Source organism: Buteo buteo, chromosome 15, assembly GCF_964188355.1.
Source record: "Buteo buteo chromosome 15, bButBut1.hap1.1, whole genome shotgun sequence".
In the NCBI taxonomy this organism is placed as follows: domain Eukaryota; kingdom Metazoa; phylum Chordata; class Aves; order Accipitriformes; family Accipitridae; genus Buteo; species Buteo buteo.
Genome location: NC_134185.1, coordinates 29401860 through 29422871, shown reverse-complemented (window position 1 = coordinate 29422871; position 21012 = coordinate 29401860). Strand labels below are relative to the sequence as shown.

At 40.9% G+C, this 21012-nt stretch overlaps 1 protein-coding gene across 3 annotated transcripts in view; it reads right to left on the bottom strand.

Annotated features, from left to right (window-relative positions):
- Nucleotides 1-21012, bottom strand: part of NKAIN2 (sodium/potassium transporting ATPase interacting 2) — a 561467-nt gene that overhangs the window by 69855 nt on the left and 470600 nt on the right. For 2 of the 3 annotated variants that reach the window (XR_012653077.1, XM_075046873.1), the window contains exon 4: nt 14037-14237. Coding sequence is in view for 2 of the 3 variants with exons in the window: in XM_075046873.1 (XP_074902974.1) it covers nt 14037-14237 (201 nt within the window). In the remaining variant the exon portion in view is untranslated. Of the gene's footprint in view, nt 1-13768; nt 14238-21012 lie in introns of those variants that run through there. The other variant, XM_075046874.1, reaches the window with a different exon arrangement.

Genomic DNA, 21012 nt, shown 5'->3' with positions numbered 1-21012 from the left:
CTCCTTAGAGTTGCAGCACTGCAGAAGTCAGAGAGCTAAGAATCCTTAGGACGTATCTACAGAGGATCTTTCTGTATTGCACTCATTGTTTTGCATGCTCCGCAAGCACTAAAAAATTAGGATTTTTTCATAAAAATAATGAATTTTCCTCCCACATTACTAGGTTACAGTTCATGTTCCTCTCCTGGACTCCAAGCTGTGGGGCCACAGCATGACTCAAACACTAGCTGGGGATCTGGTTAGTGTTGGTATCACTACATCTCTAGGGAACACAGACTCTCAGTGGGTAATTACCATGGCATTGTGGATGTACAGAACTCTATATAGACATCATAGCAACTGAAATAAAGCGGAGGCTGTCTTCTGGCCTATAGGCCAAATGGTATGGCACAGCTTGTGTTCACACAAACAAGCTCTTTTTATACCCCAGAACAAGATGAGCAGATCCAAACCGGCTATCACAGATGCTCCCTGGTTTGTGCTACCCCTGCACCCGTGCCCTGACAAAGTCTGGGACAGTGTAAGAGACTGAATTGTTATCCTGAACCATTTGCCTCAAAGATTGTTAGGTGTGAGGGACTGGACCATCATCTCAAGGAACTGTGAACTGCTTATCTCGAGCCCTTTGTCTCTAAGATGGCCTGTTTAAGCAGGACACTCCTCTGTCCATAAGGACAATTACCAGGCCATTGAGACATCCAGGGGAGGAAACGGGCTGGAGCTGATCTGGTGTTGATCACGCGAAGGTCGTGTGATAAACGAAACCTGCAGCACATGACATCATTGAAATATGCCCTATAAAAACCCATAGAGACAAGCTGTGGGCAGCTTTCTTCGCCACCAAAGAACTGAAGATTGAGGACCAACAGGACACCGCTGGATCCCTGGTGGTGACCCTCCTTGCAATTCCCACCACCGAATGCTTGCCTGAGGACCAACGGGATGCTGCTGGATCCATGGTGGTGACTATCCTAGCAATCCTATCCTGACTGCTTGCTTGATTTCTACCTTTTCTTCCATTCTATCGTATCGCCACCATTTTCCATTTTTGATACTTTTGATAATAAAGGCTATTTTGACTATACGGCATTTGACCTCGTTTGTGTCTTAATCTCACTCTTGGGATCATATCAAAACCTTCCCTGACATTGGATTGGGACAGACAGCGATAGCTGCTCTGGGCCAAATGCATGACAGGGACTGTAGCAAAAGTTAAACATTCGAGTTAATCATGTTGTAGTTTTTAGGATGTGCTCTGTCCATGTATAAATGTACCATGAAAGGCCAGAGCCCAAGCAGCCAGCCGAGAAATCTAGCAGGACACCGGCTACTATGTTAATTATCACTTGCCTACACTTACAATGAAGTTCATTGACGCTGTTATGTTAAGACAAAACAGTTCAGGGCTGATGCATTTTCCAAAAGAATCATGTTTCTTCAGAAAATTCCCAGTCAGCTCTACTTCTGAGATTGCATGAGAAAATTCAGTCATCAAAAATAATATGAGCAGTTTTCTGACCCCGTTTTCTCGGCCTGCCTTGGACACTTATTCCAAAGGTCCTAGGGTACACAGTTGCCACAGAAAGCTAGGTACTTTTTATCTGGAAGGTAAAAAGGTGTTATTGCTGTCTGTGCTAGAAAAATGGGGAAAAAAGTTACAGAATTCAACATGTAATATTATTGTGTTTAATTTACACACTCTAAAGATAAGGGGCATCTAAATGCTTCCTAGATTTCCATATGTCCTAGGCATAGTTACCATTTTTAGTAGGGTCATTAGCTCTACCAAAAGCACTCAACTTGTATTATAGAAATTTAGGAATCTATCACTGAGTAGTACCTTCAATACAGGTTTAGTTGCAGTTGCTGACATTGTTTGTCTTTGGTGAATTTAACAGTCCGGATTTTCTGAACCATGGTATTGTGACCAGAATCGTCACGACTATTGCTGCAAAACAGGTAATTCTATGTTTTCATAGATAATGCTATACTTTTATGTACTTAGTTCATCTTTTGCACAGGAAGCTGTGCTAACAGCACACAAAAATGAAACATGAAGTATACTACACGAAGTATACTATACAAGTTTAGACACAAATTTGAAAGCCTTACCTGAAAACCAGCCATAGTTCTGGCCTTTTCTGCATTTTTGGGGAAAATACATTATTCTCCATAACCAAGAGAGGAAGTTGTCTGTATGTTTTATCACTCTCTCTCTTATATTCAGGAAAAGATTACCTTAAGTCATGAACTGAGGCCTCTTGCTTGCAGAACTGGAGGTTCTTTATGGGGTGTGGAGCAAAATGGCAAAATAATAGCTGTCACGTTTGTATATGGCAGAAAAAGGGAATACTGTAATATCAGCAAGAATACCAAACATGGTGATACTGAGGTATATTTGTACTATGGATTTATTTTTTTTTATATATTTCTAAGGAGCAGCATTCACGTGTTTATTGCACCTTCAGAAATCAGCTCAGGAATGGGGTTGGGGACCCAGCAATTGACTGTGAGTTTTCAGTATGAAGAGGGATTCCTTTTCATTTAATTACATGTTGTAATGGAATACTTATGACTACAGAACCTTGTGCTATTTATTGTTATTGCTATTCTTCTTAATACTATTCTTACATCTAAAGCATATATAATTTGGTTTCTCTACCATGCAAATTCACTTGTAGAGAAATAAAATCAAATGGACTAGGCTTTTTGTCCAGAATCTCTTCAAAACATAAAAAACCTGTAAAGGCTCACCAAAACTAGGTAAAAAGACCCCACTCCAAGGCATCAGACCTGCTGGAAAGTGTCCACATGCAGCTCTATGATTTTATGTTTATGCTATGGCAGTGTCATAGAAACGGTAACAGGACTGTGTTAGTACCAGAACTGAGAAATAATTTAAATCCCAGCTGTGGGAAGAAGCAAGTCAGCCAGCCAGCATCCTCAGCCAGCACAGCACCAGCAGCATCACATAGCCCCAGGACAGCCATGAGGCACTGAACCTGGGGAACCATAATCTCATTGCTGTATTGTATAACTATCTACCCTACAGGGTCAGCCAGAATCAGAGTCCCCTGTGTGAAGGAATACATATGAGATGGTCAAAACAAGTTCTCAGGAAACTTCCCTCAGGCCTCAAAGTAATGAGTCTAATGTTCAGCTCTTGGTTATCACAATTCCGATCCCTCCCCCTCCCCCCCAAATCACATTCACTATTTGCCTTTGCTGGTGCAAGAGGACCTGTGAGAGGCAGAACTGCTTCTCCCAGTCTCAGCTCATGCTGGTGCTGTTTCCTTTCATTCCACCAGGGAAATTAACCTCTCAGAGACAATCCTGTGTGCATTGGTCAGGTAACTCTATTTAAAGCTGACCTCTCTCCACTGAGTCGGAGCAAACTTGTTTTCAGACAATTATCATATAACTTAGCTTTATATGAGCCCAGTTCATTAAGAAGGGAAGCTTTTAGGGAAATGAATGAGTACAATTCTACTGACAAAGCTCCCTGCTCATTAAAAAACCATTTATGCTTTGATGTGTACAATTCAGTTTTGCGCAAGGAGTAGTGAAGAAATACAGGTAAAATTTGATAGAAGCAACAACAGGTAACACGTGTAGGCATAAAGAAATCTCTTCTTATAGCAATCCTTCAAAACACTAATGACATATGCTCTAACATTATTGTCAAACAGAGAAACAGCAATATACTGTGCTCTGAGGCAATGTCAAAGATGCCCGAACCTGATGTTGCTCCTCTGCTAACACGGCACGACAGTGTTATTAAATTAGTGCTTTACAATGATTCATATCCTCTTCCCATCGTGCTGATTTTGCCCAGTCCTGCAGTGAAAAAGTCTTTCTAAAGTACCAATCTATATCATTAAGAATAAATTTTCTTTCAATCATTGTGTTGCCCTAGAAAGGAACTCCACCTTAACTAAACAATGTTATTTTCCCCCATTATATTCAAAGAGTCAAAACTTGATTACATGAGCTCTTGTCTCCTTTCTCATGTATAAATATTCTCACCACTCTACGCGCACAGGAGGAGGCAGCCAACGTGCAAGGTATGTGCATGAGTGTCTGTGTGTGGAAGAGGTGGAAGCTGCTGTCTAAAGGGAGGTGGGGAACCCAAACTAGCGAGGGCAAATCTGAGCGAGGGCTTTTACATGCAAGATGTGCTTCCCGCACAACTGCAGACCTTTGAGTTGGCTAGAAAGGAAAATGGCACCAGGCTTGTGACTGCAAATAGACATACTGTGTGCAGCTTTTGGTCAGCACAAGGGAACTGAGGACTGGAAAATTAAGACTCTAGTGTTTACTGGTGCATTTGAGGGTCAGATGTTTTGCAAGAGCTTTGGCTTTCTGCATTAGCAGCAAGTAGATCTGATCTTTATCTTCTTTGGGTTTTTTTGTTTGTTTGTTTGTTTTTTCCCCCAGCGTATCACATTGTGTGTATTTTGAGCACAGGAATGGGATATGCTGGATTATTAGCAGAACCCAAAGCCTACATCAACTGATGACACTTCTAAAAGATGAGTATTATCCATCTGAACTCAGTGAAGACCTTTAATACAGTACAAGTTCTTAGATTGTTCCTTGCCCTAAGTCTTTGTAGCTCTGACAAAAGGACCTGCCTGTTTACTTTTAGCATTTCAGTCTGGACAAGCCAGGGCTGACTTAGGTTTTGTTTGATTCCACTCATCCATATTTTGGGACCCAGAGAAACACCTTTTTGCCGTTTGCCTCATTCCTAACGACATCATTAGTTAGGCAGCTTTTATTTTTCATGCATTCCTAGGACTCCCTCCCTCATCTCCCCTGCCTTCGCTCTTTTGCCCCTCCTCCTATCACGCAGTCTGTCCTGCTGGTACACCCACCCACGCACTTTACACCCACTGCTCGCTTCTTTTAGTCCTGCTCTCTCATTTGCTGGTGTCTCTGGAGGAATTGCTAGTCTTTTTCTCTGCTCAGGTCTTATCAATGTTTTCCCAAATAATAATAATAATTAAAAAAAAAATAAAAGGAAAAAGAAAAAAGAGATAGAAGGTACTTTTCCCTCGCGGAAGGCTTGTTTCCCTTTCCTGCTCTAAATGCAGGAGTTTTACAAGCTCTCTGTTCCTTTAACCCCTGCTGTCCTGCTGATGTCCGCCTGATCTCTCACTCAGTGAGTCTCAGCTTCAGAGGACCATCCTGCCTCTTTGTGTCCCATGTCCTCTCCTTGCTCCTCACCAACGCCTCAGTCTAGACCGAGCCCACCTGGAAGGCTACTGCAGAGATGATTTTCCGCACCTTTCTTTATCCCTCCATTTCTTCTCCTTAGTTTCTTCCAGTGAAATTCAGCTACTCCATTCACCTGCAAGTCTCTGTGCCTCTTCCCTCCTGGCTTGTCCCCTCCCGTCAGTACAAGAGCGCACCGCTGACGAGCCACCAACTTGTTGTCAGCCACTTAATAAATTTCACACTTTCACACGATTTCATCTTTTGCTGCCTTCTAGAAGAATTTTCAACCAGGTAATGCAAAGTTTGCTCATTATTCTGGTTCATAGCCGTTTTTAGGGCTTTTCTATCATGCCTACAAAAAAGCTGACAATGGTCAAACAAGATGTGCACTGAAACTGCAAACTAGAATTCCCTCTCTGCTTTCCTGTCTTTCCCCTCTTTTCTGTCCATATGGGTTGGCTGACTCGTTTTGCACTTTGAAGGTTAGTTCTTTTGGACAGGAACTGCTGCTTTGCTTTGCAATCATACTGTCCTCAGCACTGTTGTGGGCTTTTAAGTGATATACTGTTAGAAATATATTTGAGCGTGTGGGTCTAAAGCACAAATAGACAGTCCAGTCAAGAAACTCCTATGAGAGTAGACTGTTACTCGCTACTCCCATCTCTCCACAAGGGCATGAGACTATTTAATGTCACCTGTGCAATGCTAACATTAAGGATTTTAAGAGTACCCTATTCTAATTATTATTAATCCTTGAGAGAAGCAGGGAACATTAATGCTATTCTACTGTTCTAAGTGCTTAAATACATACACAGACCACCTTGCTGCAATATTTGATTACCTTGCACTGTTTAATGGAATTATCCTGGCAATATCTTTCTGAAATATTTAAGAACCATTGTTTGTACAGTACAGACAATAATTGGCATGGATTAAGCACCCTGCCAAAGGTCATACTGTAAGTCTGCAACAGAACAGGGATTTTGAAGCTGGTGTCCTAACTGCATCACTGTATTATTGCATCTTAATAACACAGTTATGCTTCATGATGTTTTAAATCAATCTGACAGCATCAGAGCTTGAAAGGTATTATGCATGACACAGACTTTGCAGAATCCCAAATAGTATACATTTACCGTAACAAGTATGGATGGATAATTACATATTACAAATTTTAAAACATGAAATAATAATTTTAATGATTGCATGAAGCACATACTCAAATATAAATACAGGAAGGAACAAATAGGAATTAAGACTAATGTACAGCACATAAAAGTCGGTGGACAGGATCACTATGAACACGGTCAATACTTTTGTGTAACAGTTTACTTATGGTTTTATTTATTTGGTATGTAAGTTACCATCAATAATGTAGATACAGTACATAAGAAATGCTTTTTCCCCACTCGTTTTACTGGAATAATATTACACAGTTCATCTTTTCCAGGGCTATATAACTAAAACCCAAATTGGCTAAGGTGATGCCTTTACATTAGTCTTATTCCCATAACTCGGGCACTTAGTTCCACTAAAATCAATAGACTCGTGAGTGTGTAAGTGAGGAGTAAAAGACAAGCATAATAAATACTTTTAATCCTGCGTTGGCAAATAGATATGTAATTCTGTCACACTTATCTCCAAGGCTGATCTTTTATTTGCATATTTTCAGAGTTTTAATCTACAAATGGATTTTAATTTGTCGACTTTTGCAAGAACAGCCTTGTGGGAGTGGGGGCAGGTCATGCATAATCAAAGAGTAAAACACAGGCAGAAGGAAGATGTAGAGAATTGGAGCTCCATTTCTGTATGAAATGCAATTACCATTATTATAATTTCCTTGTACCACACAAAGGCCTTACTGTACTGGATGCCATCCACATTTAGAGGCTTTTTAAGAGATCTGAGAGATCCCTATCTATGCAAATGGTACAGTGTTTTATAAACTAAACACGAAAAATTTAGGCATGCTTTCCCCTCTGCACCACTTGGGAAGAGGCACAGGGAGATGAAATAACTTTCCCAAGGACATTGTGGCAAACCTGGAAGCAGAACCCACCAACCTGAACCACAGCTTAGGGCCTGAATTGAAAAGATTTCCACCTTCTCTCATAAGACAAGAGCTCCATAAAAAGTGACAATGAAGAAAATTGTACTTAGGAACCATAGCTAGAATTAGACATCGATGGGTGTGGGTGCCTGTGAAACTGTGAGCTTGAGGCCCTTTTTTAGCTGTGTGACTAAAAAGCTGGGATGCATATATTATTTATACACAGAGCCAACGACCACCTTAAGCACTGCCGTGCCATGCCAAGGTTAGCAGGGGTGAAAACCCTGCACTGTGTCCCTCCCTGGCACTGCCCTCCCCACGGTGAAGTAGTAGCTATACCTCCTATCGTTTAGGGGTAGGTGGGAACTTTCATTCAGCCTCCACTCTGTAAATATTATACAGAATGTAACTCAAATTGCATGAACCAGTAGCAAATCAAATCTCCATTAGTACAACTGACCTCATTCTTTACCTGGAACAATTGTCTCCAGAGATCAGTAATTTAAGTATATCTATCCTTGATAACCCAGGAGTCCTGAAAATGAAATAGCTTCTCTGATGTAAGCAGCAAGAATCAATAACCATTAAGCACAATGTAATGTGTGAAGCATATGGTTATCCAAGTCATGCCATCACCAGAACAGTTCATTTTGGTAATATGTAGGCACCAAGGACAGGCAGAATTGTGGTCCTTACAGAGCAGACTGGATGGTCCAGGTGCTGAGGATGTCATAGCTCTGTAAATGGGACCTCCTTGGGAGAGGAGAGTTGAGTGGAGATTTTGGCCCAGTATGTGAGCACAGGCTGCATTGAGGGTTAGCTTTGGGCAACAAAACAAATGAATTAGCTGTGGCCAAAACTATGCTTTTTTTTCTCCATGTATCAGCAGAGCATTAAATAAATTACTGTTGCTGTCAAAGTGCAGCGAAGCTAAGATCTCACCTTTACAGATTCAGCTATGATATTCACCAAGAATTGGGGAGGGCAGGAAAGGAGAGGGTTGTTCCACAGAATACCTTCCCCACATGTTTTCCCAGACCCCAGGGTTTCACACAAAGCAGAACAAATCACACCCTTATCAGTTCTGTTCAGTTCCATACAGCTGCGTGCTGCAGGTGGTGCCCTAAAAATATGTTTGTTTATTTTGCAGCACTACAGGCTGCAAAGCTGCACTTAAGAATGAAATAGATTCCCCTCCCTCACATTCTTTCTTCTTCACTCTGAACCCCTCTCTCTTTTTAACATGGTGGAAGAAGAGGGTAAGATGTAAAGAAAGTGATACAAATGTGGCTCAGTCTCAAAAGAACTAAATGGGAGGTATTGGTATGGAGCACAGAGTAAAAACTGACAAGCGTGGTGTGTAGCACTGAGATTTTCGTGGTATACCACTTCAGAGAGCCAACTACCACAATAATTGAGTAAAAAATCAGTGGAATTTTTTCAAAATAAATTTCCATAAACATGAAAAAAAATCAGTGGCCGAGCAAGAAGTAACACACTGACATGGGAATGGCTACCAGGCAGACATAAATGTGCATTATATGGTGATTTTTTTACATCTGTGATACAAGGATTGATTTACCGATAGGCTCTACAGAGGCTGTAGTCTTCGACCAGCACCACCCAATGTACTAAGCGCTCTGTGTCATGGGACAAAGGAGAGGTTGTGGCTGCTTTGCAGCCCCTATTATCATTGTGCGTTATTCCAGTCCTGCTTTGCATACATAAATGCTAAATACCCAAACTGGGATAACCCTTGTTTTATCAGAGCATTTTCTTGCACACATTAGTTCTCAAATAATTTTTCCCCATTTTGAAGAATTTCTAAACTATGAGTATTCAGCTGGTCAAAGTACAGAGACAACCAAACTGAATTTTCTGTTACTTCTTTAGTGTAAGTTAAACTAGCAATTTTGTCCAGTTGTTAGTTTGTCCTGAGCAAAATCCACTCCCCCGGAAAAGCTGGCAAATTATCTGTGCATCATCACATCTGTGTCTCTTTAGTCTCTAAGGCCAGTATTATGCAATGACCACCACCACTCTGCATACTGGGGACTCGCCCGACCATTGGGATCATTTCACCTTCCAGTTGCTTTAAATACTACTTTGTTTAACCAGTAGGAGAAAAGAACATTCTCCGAAATGTCACTCTTAAAATACTAAAATCTGTGTTGACTTGCACAAAATTAGCCGCAGCATTTGTATGGTTCACAATCTGGTGTTGTTTGCTTCTAGGACACGTTCCTCTGGAGAGAGAAGGTCTCTTGAAGACTGTAAGTATTCTGCACCTCCTCAGCAGAGAATCTGTCTGCAATCCTTGAAATATACCACAGCCTACCTTGAGACTTTCTTTTTAGAAAGTATAAACCATGGGGGTTTTATAGCTTTCATCTTCACTGTCATATTCTTTCCACTAAGTAATCTACAGCAAATATCACATCTATGTGAAGCCTAACCTTCTGTAGCTGGATTCCTTGTGAGCTTACTGGCAAGCTGTACAAAATACACTCAGTATAATGTTTTCAAAGGCTGATATAAGTGGTCCTCAGTGAAGATGAATATCTTTGTAACTTTTTATCAGTAGACAGCAGAAAACATCCTTCAAAACATGCTGCAGTGCCACCAGTCCATGAAAAGCCAAGATCGACATTAGTTTGATCATCGTCATGAACACAGAGAAATGCAAATAGAAAGCAAGTAACCAATTTGTAGGTTGCAATTTATAGTTTTGCAGTTAAAGTGCAAGATCCGCTTAAGTGTGCATAAAAGAAAATGGAAAGAAAAGATTAATTTCTTTCTACAAACTGGGTTTGTTGAAAGCTCGTTTGCTGAAAACCAAGCAATATCTGCTCTTCTAACTTTGTGTGTAATTCCTCTGTTTCTCACCACATTTAATATGACAGTGAATTTATACTAGCATTTCTATTAAAAGAAGAACCCCATGCCCACAATTGGAAACATGAAAAAGAGGTAAACAGTAAACTTGCAAGCGCCAGGTTTAGAAAATTGACCCATACTTATACTGTGTAGCTCTTTACCTAGGATAATCACATTTACAGTAACATGATGTATTGGTTTTATGTGGCAAGGTTTTGGTAGCGGGGGGGGTTACAGGGGTGGCTTCTGTAAGAAGCTGCTGGAAGCTTCCCCTGTGTTCAAGAGAGAGCGAGCCCATACCAGTCGGCTCTGAGACGGACCCGCCGCCGGCCAAGGCCGAGCCAATCAGTGATAGTGGTAACGCCTCTGGGAGAACATTTTTAAGAAGGAAAGAAGTTGGGAGAGTGAGAAACAGCCGCGGGAGAGAGGAGTGAGAACATGTAAGAGAAACAAGTCTGCGGACACCAAGGTCAGTGAAAAAGGAGGGGGAGGAGATGCTCCAGGCGCCGGAGCGAAGATTCCCCTGCAGCCCGTGGTGAAGACCCTGGTGAGGCAGGCTGTCCCCCTGCAGTCCAGGGAGGTCCACGGTGGAGCAGATCTCCACCTGCAGCCCAGGGAGGACCCCACGCCGGAGCAGGTGGGTTCCCGAAGGAGGCTGTGACCCCGTGGGAACCCCGCGCTGGAGCAGGTTCCTGGCAGGACCTGCGGATCTGCGGAGAGAGGAGCCCGTGGAGCAGGTTTTCTGGCAGGACTTGTGACCCCGTGGGGGACCCACGCTGGAGCAGTGTGCTCCTGAAGGACTGCACACCGTGGAAAGGACCCATGCTGGAGCAGTTCGTGAAGAGCTGCAGCCCGTTGGAATGGCCCACGTTGGAGAAGTTCGTGGAGGACTGACCCCGTGGGTGGGACCCCACGCTGGAGCGGGGGAAGAGTGTGATCAGCCCTCACCCTGAGGAGGTGAAGCGGCAGAAAATAACGTGTGATGACCGTAAACCCCATCCCTGTCCCCCTTGTGCCGCTGGGGGGGTTTGGTGGAGAAAATCCGGGAGTGAAGTTGTGCCCGGGAAGAAGGGAGGGGTGGTGGGAAGGTGTTCTGAGATTTTGTTTTATTTCTCATTACCTTACTCTGGCTGATTTGTAATAAATTGAGTTAATTTTCCCTAAGCTGAGTCTGTTTTGCCCGTGACGGTAATTAGTGAATGATCTCTCCTGTCCTTATCTTGACCCGCAAGTTTTTGTTATATTTTTCTCTCCCCTGTCCAGCTGAGGATGGGGGAGTGATAGAACGGCTTTGGTGGGCACCTGGCGTCCAGCCAGAGTCAACCCATCACACATGAACAGAAATATAAAAACAGCTGTAGTTGGATACAGCTAGTGGATTACCAATGGTTTGTTATTCTGAACCATTCCCACGGCTTGCAAAGAATAACCTTATCTAGAAACACAGCTCTGTTTAGGCACATACACACAAAAAACTTCTTGCATCAGGAACAGAATTGAATTATATATTCCTTGAGTTTCTTGTTCATCATTCATTACATTAAAAAAAATAAGGCAGAAATATAAGCCTGGATATCTCCTTTGGAGGGCTTGAGGGTAGGGAGGCTCTACAGAGGGATCTGGACAGGCTGGATCGATGGGCTGAGGCCAATTGTATGAGGTTCAACAAGGCCAAGTGCTGGGTCCTGCCCTTGGGTCACAACAACCCCATGCAGCGCTACAGGCTTGGGGAAGAGTGGCTGGAAAGCTGCCTGGTGGAAAAGGACCTGGGGGTGTTGGTCGACAGCCGGCTGAATATGAGACAGCAGCGAGCCCAGGTGGCCAAGAAGGCCAACGGCATCCTGGCCTGTATCAGAAACGGTGTGGCCAGCAGGAGCAGGGAGGTGATCGTCCCCCTGTACTGGGCACTGGTGAGGCCGCACCTCGAGTCCTGTGTTCAGTTTTGGGCCCCTCACTGCAGGGAAGACATGGAGGGGCTGGAGTGTGTCCAGAGAAGGGCAACGAAGCTGGTGAAGGGTCTAGAGCACAAGTCTGATGAGGAGCGGCTGAGGGAACTGGGGCTGTTTAGTCCAGAGAAAAGGATGCTGAGGGGAGACCTGATCGCTCTCTACAACTACCTGAAAGGAGGTCTCTTCTTCCAATTAACGAGCAGTAGGACAAGAGGAAATGGCCTCAAGTTGTGCCAGGGGAGATTTAGATTTGACATCAGGAAAAATTCCTTCACTGAAATGGTTATCAAGCATTGGAGCAGGCTGCTCCACAGAAGTGGTTGAGTCACCATCCCTGGAGGTATTTAAAAGACGTGTAGACGTGGTGCTCAGGGACATGGTTTAGTGGTAGATTTGGCAGTGCTAGATTAACGGTTGGCCTTGATGATTTTAAAGGTCTTTTCCAACCTAAACAATTCTATGATTGTATGATTCTATGAGGCAAGCTGGAGTGATAACAATTGCTTGTAAATAAAATTGTAAAGCTACTTTAATATTATTTACTTATTCACACTGATTTTGTTGCACTTTTCTCCTTGTGTCTTTTGCACCAGATGTAGTCAAAATTACAGGTGTGAACTATCTGGAGAAAGGGTTGCTTTTGTTTTCCAGACCTATCTAGTGCCTGCCTTGCTACCCACTTGGTCAGGGTCCCTTTGCTCTGCTACAATACGGCAAGCTGAGGAGCCCAGAGGAGACATGGGATGGCTCCACTGAAGGGAGATAGCTGGGCTTTCAGGTGAATCACCCACCAACCTTTTACACACAGAGCCCCCACAGAGATGTGTTGATGTGGAGATATATTGTCCTAAACTCAGCTGGTACTTGGCCTTTTACAGCTAGGGTGGGGGACAGACAGATGGAAAAGCTGCTCATTTTTTGGGTAGCTGAGGGCCACATTATATATTATGGACTGTCCAACCACCTTACATTAACTTCTGCATCTGGCTAACCAAATTCCCTCCCTCTTTTGACAATATGGTCCCTTTTTTAGACAAAGCATTGGAATCTCTTGAACAAAAAATTTACATAGAGGGAGTCATGTACCCAGGCACTGGTCCAAATTTATAGGTGTAGTAACAGTTTTATCTGCAGTCATATATATCTCCAACTGGGCATAAACATGTACGTATCACTAGAGCAAATATAAAAATGCAGATTGTCATTCGATGTAATTAATTCAGTGCTTATGTCAATTTTCAAGTAGGTCAGAGACAACACAAGGCAAAATGATTAGTACAAGTAAATATGGTTGAAAAACCTATCAATTTCCTCCCAAACAAGCTGTTTTCATTCTTTCTAAATTTTCTGCAGTATAACAGTGGATTCTTACCCTCCTAAAAAGATTTCCTTTAAGATTTCTGGCTTTGATTTCATACAAGTACAACATTTTGTTCTTTTGGGAAAAACCTTTCCCATCGTCCTCCAGGACATATTGATTAATATGGTTAAAGACAAATCGATCAGTTTTGAGTCCTGTGAATGATCAGTGAATCTATTTTTACTGTTGAAAAGTTCTCCTTCATTTTGGTTTTTCTTTTATATTCAATTTGACTTTCACAGCAATAGCTGTAAGTTCTGATTATGTATATCCTATAGTGTAATTTGAATGTAGTCTGCGCTATAAATGGTTTGTGGCATGGTCAATGGTCAAAATGGAGGTCTGGAAAACAGAGTGTGTCATGTCAGCAGTTCTCACAGCAATAAACATGTATCTTGAAGTTTTTTGCGTACAGGTGTCTTGAACTAGCTGCAAGACAACAGAGTTTCATACGAAAACAAACACTTAGGGCCAGGGTTTGTGAGTAAGTGCCACAATACTCTGCTATTTTGGTAATGACGTTCTGCAAGAAGAAATCTAGAAAAAGGTGGTGGAAATGGAGCTGTCTGTAAACACTTACTGCAAGGAAGATCTGAAGAGAACTGTGAGCCACTTCTATGTACTGATATTCAAGAAAACACCCCGAGACAGTGATGTAACGATGATCCTCTGGTGCCCAGTCTGGGGCTGGGGTTACTGAGGTCACGGTGCAGCCCGGCCCATTCTCCATCCACCAAGAGCGATGCATTGAGATGTTAAAGGTCAGAATGAGATCTGTTTCCTGCAAAAGGACAAGTGAAGAATTAATGCGTGGGGATGGTACTCTGGTATCAAATGCCTCAGCAAGAGGTTTCACAGCATGCATAAAGCAGCAAAGAGCAGCAATAAAACTGCACTGTCACATGAAAGTTAGTGGAGCTTGCCTGCAGCAAGAACAAGTAGCTCTACCTTGGCAGGCAGAAGTGCTTTGGAGCAGAAGAATAATCCTGCAAGCCAGGATCTGTTCCTAGATGTTAGGGTAACCTAGACTATAGCAGTAATTTCTGTTACATTGCCCATTTTCCTGCAGAAACCGTAAGGACTGATGGACACGCACTTTTACCCAGCAACCCTCCTCTGCTCAGTTCCTAGAAATACGGCCCCTATTTTGGTGCTCTGAGGTACCAACTCTACAGGAGTCCTCGGGAACCAAGGCTTCATAGACGTTAATCTGTGTGAGTCATCTGCAAGGAGTTTTGACTCATGGACCCTGTGAAGCAACCTGTGGTAGCTCTACTGAAGTATTGGAGAAGACATTAAAAAAAAAAGGTTCTGTATGTTTGCTTACAAGTACAACCTCTCCGTAATGCCTCGCTCAGATTTCTGTCTTCCTAGGAGTCTGGAAGGAAACAGCTAGTGAGTGTTGCCTTGCCTAAAGACTGCTTAGTTTGTTAAAAAGGAGGGGCAGAGACCTGCAACCTTTAACTCCCATGCAGCTAGTGCAATGGAGTAAGCAGTCAGCCATGCTTTCCATTAAGACTGAATTTATAAATAGTTCATAAAGGATTAATAAATGATTAATATACATCATAAACAATACTACGGATATGACTTTCATAAATTATACTTGGTTGCACATTACTTGAGGGTGTTATACATAGTTATAACAAAACTATGGACTTTGTGGATTCTGTAATAGCCTACAGTGTTTACCAACCCTTTATAAATAATTTATAAGTGTAACCTCATTGTAAAGTGTGACTATCTAGTCTGTGTGCACATGTGCTCAGTCATGCAAAAAAAATTGCTTTTAAGTAATGTCTTTGCTAAACCAAACTCTCTCCACACCTAACCTACATTTTTTCAGCCTGTTGATGACATTAATAAATAAGATTCTCATGAAGATTTTAAAATGTAACTATTTAATTAGGTTTACTGTGCCAAAAAGAATAGAATGCCACTCTGTAGCAGATATGTTGTGTCCACATTTCCTTCCCTTCATATATAGTCATTTTTTCAGTCCCACTTATTTTCCCTTTTTGCACTAACTCACGCAAAGGTGTCTACAACCAGAGGGGTTTTGGATACTGTCATGACTGACATGTCAATTGATCCATGATTACTCTTCATACTGTAGTGTAGCTGAATGGTTTTTCTTTAAGTTGCAGTTGTTGTCTAAAAGTGCAGAAATTTTGTACATTTAAAAAAAATCAATCACTACCCTGCATAGCTGTTAGATGGCAGGAAGGACCATAAATATTTTTGCGATGAATAATTACCCTACATTCTCACAACAGCCCAATCCAGCGAATAATAAGCTGTATGAGAAAATGTATGATGATGCTTCACATGAATTTAGTCATGGAGCTAACTTCAAGCATCTAAAGGTGATCAAACCACCAGTCAACATTTGTATAAACTATGCAAATTTCCCCCAAATAGATATATTTACCTATGGCTATAAGTCTTCACCCCCCAAGAAACCTCTCCTTTCTCTGGACCCCTCCCTACCAAAGCTGCAAACACTGGAAAGTGTCTGCCAGACGTTTCCTGGAGATGGGTATTTTTACCTTACATCCAAGCCAGAAGACTATTTTTCTTTTTGGAGTCAGGGCTGTTATGGCCCTTCAGTAGCACACTGGCTGTCTCGCCTGGTGTAAGAAGCTGAAGAATGGATACCTTTGGAGCGACTTTGCTTAAAGTAATAGTTTTATTCCTGAGTGACTAAAATTGGAATCCATCATCTTATTGTCAGAAGACCTTTAAGCCATTCTAGTTACCATGGAAAATTCTTAACCTCTAGTCTCTTACCAGAGACGCAGCAGGAATGAATAGGACTCATTGTCTGGCTCTTTTTTTTATCATTTGCAACACCTTCAGAAGAATCGTGATGGACTAAAAATATTTTACAAAGTACAGACAATGGATGAAAAATGTATTACTTGAAAAAGAAAGGGATAAACTGGCTTGCAGGAACTGAGTATTTGTTATGCATCTGCCAAATGAAGTTAAAATGGATCAGGAGGAGCTAAACATAAAAATCAAAACTGGGCTCTGTGGTTAGAACATCATTGCTCCAGAGACCGTTATATTTGCTTACAAAGGGTGCAGTAATCCAAAACTTTACAGGTTAAAAGCACAAGTATCTAAGTTACACAGGAAATATAATCACACATTAAAATATTTATAATTACATATGTAAATAAAACTTCACAAAGTCCAGCTTTCTTCCATCCCTGAATTTAACCCCAGATGATTTTCTGAAATAATTTGTTATGTTTAGAAAATCCCCTTGCCCTCAAATCATCTTTTGGCAATTAGGTTGAATGCTGTGATTAGGACTAAATAATCTTGTTTTGTTCAGGAATAGTCTTTCAGTGCTTACCAGTAAAAAACTACTACAGATTTTTATCAGATCTATATTCTATTTCCATCTCTAAGTAATCAGTAAAATGCTGTGTTGTTTCCTCTGCTCATAAAATAGACCCAATACCTGTCACAGAAATGTTATATTCCTTCATTCTTTATAATATTAAAACCAGATAAACCCTACTGAAAGCCCCAAATTCAGGTCTTAAAGAACTTCAAATAATGTAGTTGGGAAGGCTTTCAAGGAGCGTAGCTATTACTTATTGAACCAGTTAACAAACAAGGTCAATCTCAGAAAGCAAAACAATAAGCAGACATGAAATCTGGTTCTGGTAGGATTAGACATCTTCCATAGATCAGGTCAAACTTGGCTGGAATAAGCATGATAATGAAATCAGATTTTGACAAGCCAACATGTAAGTTAGACCCTGTAAATTCTTTTCCCCCAAATATGTGGGATAAGAATAAATACAGAAGGAGCCTATTCACTGCAAAGTCAGCTGCTGCACAGTTAAATCTTCTCAGGTATAAATTGTTATGGGCTTTGAACTTGCCTATAACCTTCAAACCATGTCCCCCAATATGCAACCATATTAGCAGAGCAGTTCCTGTGGCTTAGTAGTGAAGGTCACCCAGCTTACAAAAAAGTTTTACTTCTCAGTGAGAAAACTGCTAAGGACTTGAATCTCCTTGTAGAACTCTGTAAGCCAAGGAGGGATGATGTATCTATCATTAACATCTCTTACACTGAAAACATTTAGAGTTATTTTTGGACAAACTCCACTTGCTATTTACTTTGTTCACTGTTTGAATACACTTTTAGTGGACACAGACAAAGTCTACACTTGAAGCTGGGGATTTGTTGTACTCTCCAGTGTATTTGCCGTCTGTTTTCTTTCCAACATCTGTGGCTCAAACATTGTTCAGGGAAATGCAGAGAAATGGTCTGATAAGCCTTGAAGCTATGAAACCTAACAAGAACTGTTGATACACATTGGACATGCCGATATGGTGTTGTTCACAGTCTGTATGTCAAGGAAGATTTCATTATCCTAAATTCAACAAACAGCTGCTTCCTTCATGGACACAGAAATATAGCTGTATGAGCTTTATTGATGATCACTGTACTGCTTTTGTAAATCCTGCTGGTATTTGTAAAGCCTGTTAATGAAAGCTGGTGCATTAAAGTAGATTTTGCTGTTCATCAAGGAGGCAAAAAACGGGGGAAAATATTTAGTAGGACATCTTTGCTGACATTCTTAAGATGTGCTGGTATTTGTAGTGGTCAGGAGAAGTACGGCTGGATTAGACAAAGGCTAGAGTTTGGAGATCTCAGAGTCTCAGATCTCATTGATTAGAAGCTGAGACGTCTTCAGATTAAGCCTGTAATTTTATTTCAGCTTTGTTTGTAAAACACGTTGAGTTCTGATGGTTTTGTGCCTGTGTTTAACATGGTAGATAACAACTTTTGCTGGGGTTTACTGCACAATACATAACATTTTCTGGCTGAGGACAGCTGATGACAGAACATGGCAGCAGAAAGCTTTGTAAAGAGCTGCCAGAAATGAATACAACCTTCTTTGCATTAAGAAGCAGCAGGAGGACAGCAGTGCTCAAAATGAAGATAGCTAGCTCTGTGTGTATTGTATTACTACTAGTAATACTTACTATTAGTAAGTATACTATCTCTATGTATGTTTCAATGATTTTTGCTGGGTGCAGCTTTGAGAAGCTGATCCGAAGCATGGTGCCAAGGGAAAAAATGAGGCAGCACTGATTCGGGGTGCTTGTCTTTGAAAGTCCAGGACATCTCGCAGATTCAGGGAAATTAAATTCTACTGACTTCAATGGTTGTGGCCTGCTGTGTCATGGGAAATAAGTTTCTTCCATTTTTCTAATTAGGAATTGCTGAAATCTGTGCGAACCCGCCAAGCTTTTGTACAAGTTTTGTCAAGTACAACCATGTAACCACTTGTTTCATTTTTCAAACTCAAACTAGCAAGAACAGGCTGCTTGGAGACAGAACGATCACACAAGGTTTCACTGATAAAAGATCAGGGTCTGAAACCATTTGTAGTTCCGGATGCCTTGGATGCAGAGAGGCCTCTACAGGCATTTTTTTTTCTTCTGTTATCTCACTTTTCCACTAAAACTAGCTCCCATCAGGCAGTACCATTTTCTCATGCAAGCAGACCTTTTCCTGTCTAAAGGAAAAAAACTGCCCTCACTGAAGGGCCAAAATAGAGCTTGGCAGCTGTGTTCCTTCTCTTTTTCCTTTTTCTTTTTCCTTTTTTTCTTTTTCTTTTTAATCCACAGTCCATATACAGGAAATAATTATTGTATAATTGTGTAGGCATCATGGATATTTAGAGTTCCTGATCTTTTTTGTCCTGTTGCATCTGAATAGATTTTTAGCCTCGTCACTTTTTTGTACATGTGTGACACTTTACCCTTCATTTGAATAATTTTTTTTTTCAGTAACCTAGAATCCTGTTCTTTAATTTCCCCTTACAAAACGGTTTTGGACCAGTATAATTCCAAATTGGATATGGAATTTGATTTACATATGTGTAATTAATCAGATAAGGTTTAACCAGTCTGAATTCACCCAACAGATTTACTTCTGAAGTTCATCCATGAAAACCAGCGAAAGATTTCCTCACTGTTAGCTTTTCTCAGTATTGTGTTAAAAAAGTTCCAAAGGTATCTTAAGTGATTTCCAACATACTTCCAAAGATTTCAATGAATTAGTTATAAAGATACCGGTGTGAAAGAAGGAGATGAGTCAGGTGTCCTGTTTTTCTTCTCTAAAGTGAAACTAGAGTGTTATATTAATAAAGTACTATAAAATAGTCCTCAAAAAACATAGGTACTACTATACAGGAATTGACATTGTCACTTACTAGTCTGTTATACGATACCTATCAATAATCTTATAAAATCTTTAGAGCTGCAATCGGTATTATCTTAATTAAGATCTTCATATTTCTCTAGTATTGGAATATGTACATTGACAAACCTAACAATTTTAATCTGCTTTGTTTCAACTCATTAAAAAAAAAAAGATACCTGCTAAACTCCAGAATATTAATTTAATCAGTTCAGTGGCATCAACATTTTTCATTAACATTTTTGTTCAAAAAGTTTCTATCTATACAGTTCTTCAATTAAAAATATCATAAAAAGAAAGTAGAAACTTTCTCTTTCTATTGCAAGGTTAAAATGATTATTACTGTCCCATGAATATTTTTCATATTTAAACAGAATATTTTTAGACTGAGAATGTTCTGGGATAAGATCCTTTGAATTCTATTTGTGTAGAACAAGAGAATTAAGCCCAACCCAGTAGCCCAATGTCACTTATCATGGAGGCTGAGAAGTTGCAGTCCCTGTGCTAGCAAACAGAAATTTTAATTTAGCTCTTGTACATATTTAGCAAAGATCCTAAGCACTAGAATTTTTGTAATTTCTTAGAAAATGACTTTCTGGAGGATTTAAGCTTGTGCAATGATAAAATACACTGAAATAGGCAGCTGACCAGAGGCGTTGACATCCCAGAGTGGCAGCTAACTCTGTGGAATTGTATTTATTTCTCACTGTGGAGTAATCAGGGATATCATTCTGGAACTGAGAAAATTTGTTGAAGGAAATTGAGTTAAATGTAATACCTTGTTTTGAAAAGTTTCTGTTTTGACAAACTGCCATTCTCTGAGGAAAACAGCTTGCCTCCAAACTTTGATAACGTGGGCGTACAGTGGGCAGTTTTCCAGTCTCAGCTGATCTACGTTGCTCTATCCCTACTGATGGACATGAGATTACTACCAGATCTTATTAAAACTGACAAACCCCAGCTTCTTTCATTCCAAAAGACAAATCTATTCTGAAGGTTGGATTAAACCTGAAGGTACAAAGATGCAATTTAAATATTTACTGGTGTACCAGAACATGATGATCCCACAAATATCTTAGAGAGTAAAGTTTCTGCTTCGAGGTGGAACTGAGTGGCCTGATTTAGGGCAGGGGACCAGGGCTGGAAACAGGGTGGTGACACATGGTCTCTTTTCCCACATCAAAACTGTGTTCCATGAAACAAAACTAGCAAAAAAATTTATGATTGTACTAAACTCAGTGTAGTTCTGGATCTCTTTCCAGAGTGAATGTTCTGAATGGTTCCCAAGTCCTGGTTATTCATTTTGAGCTGAAAACAC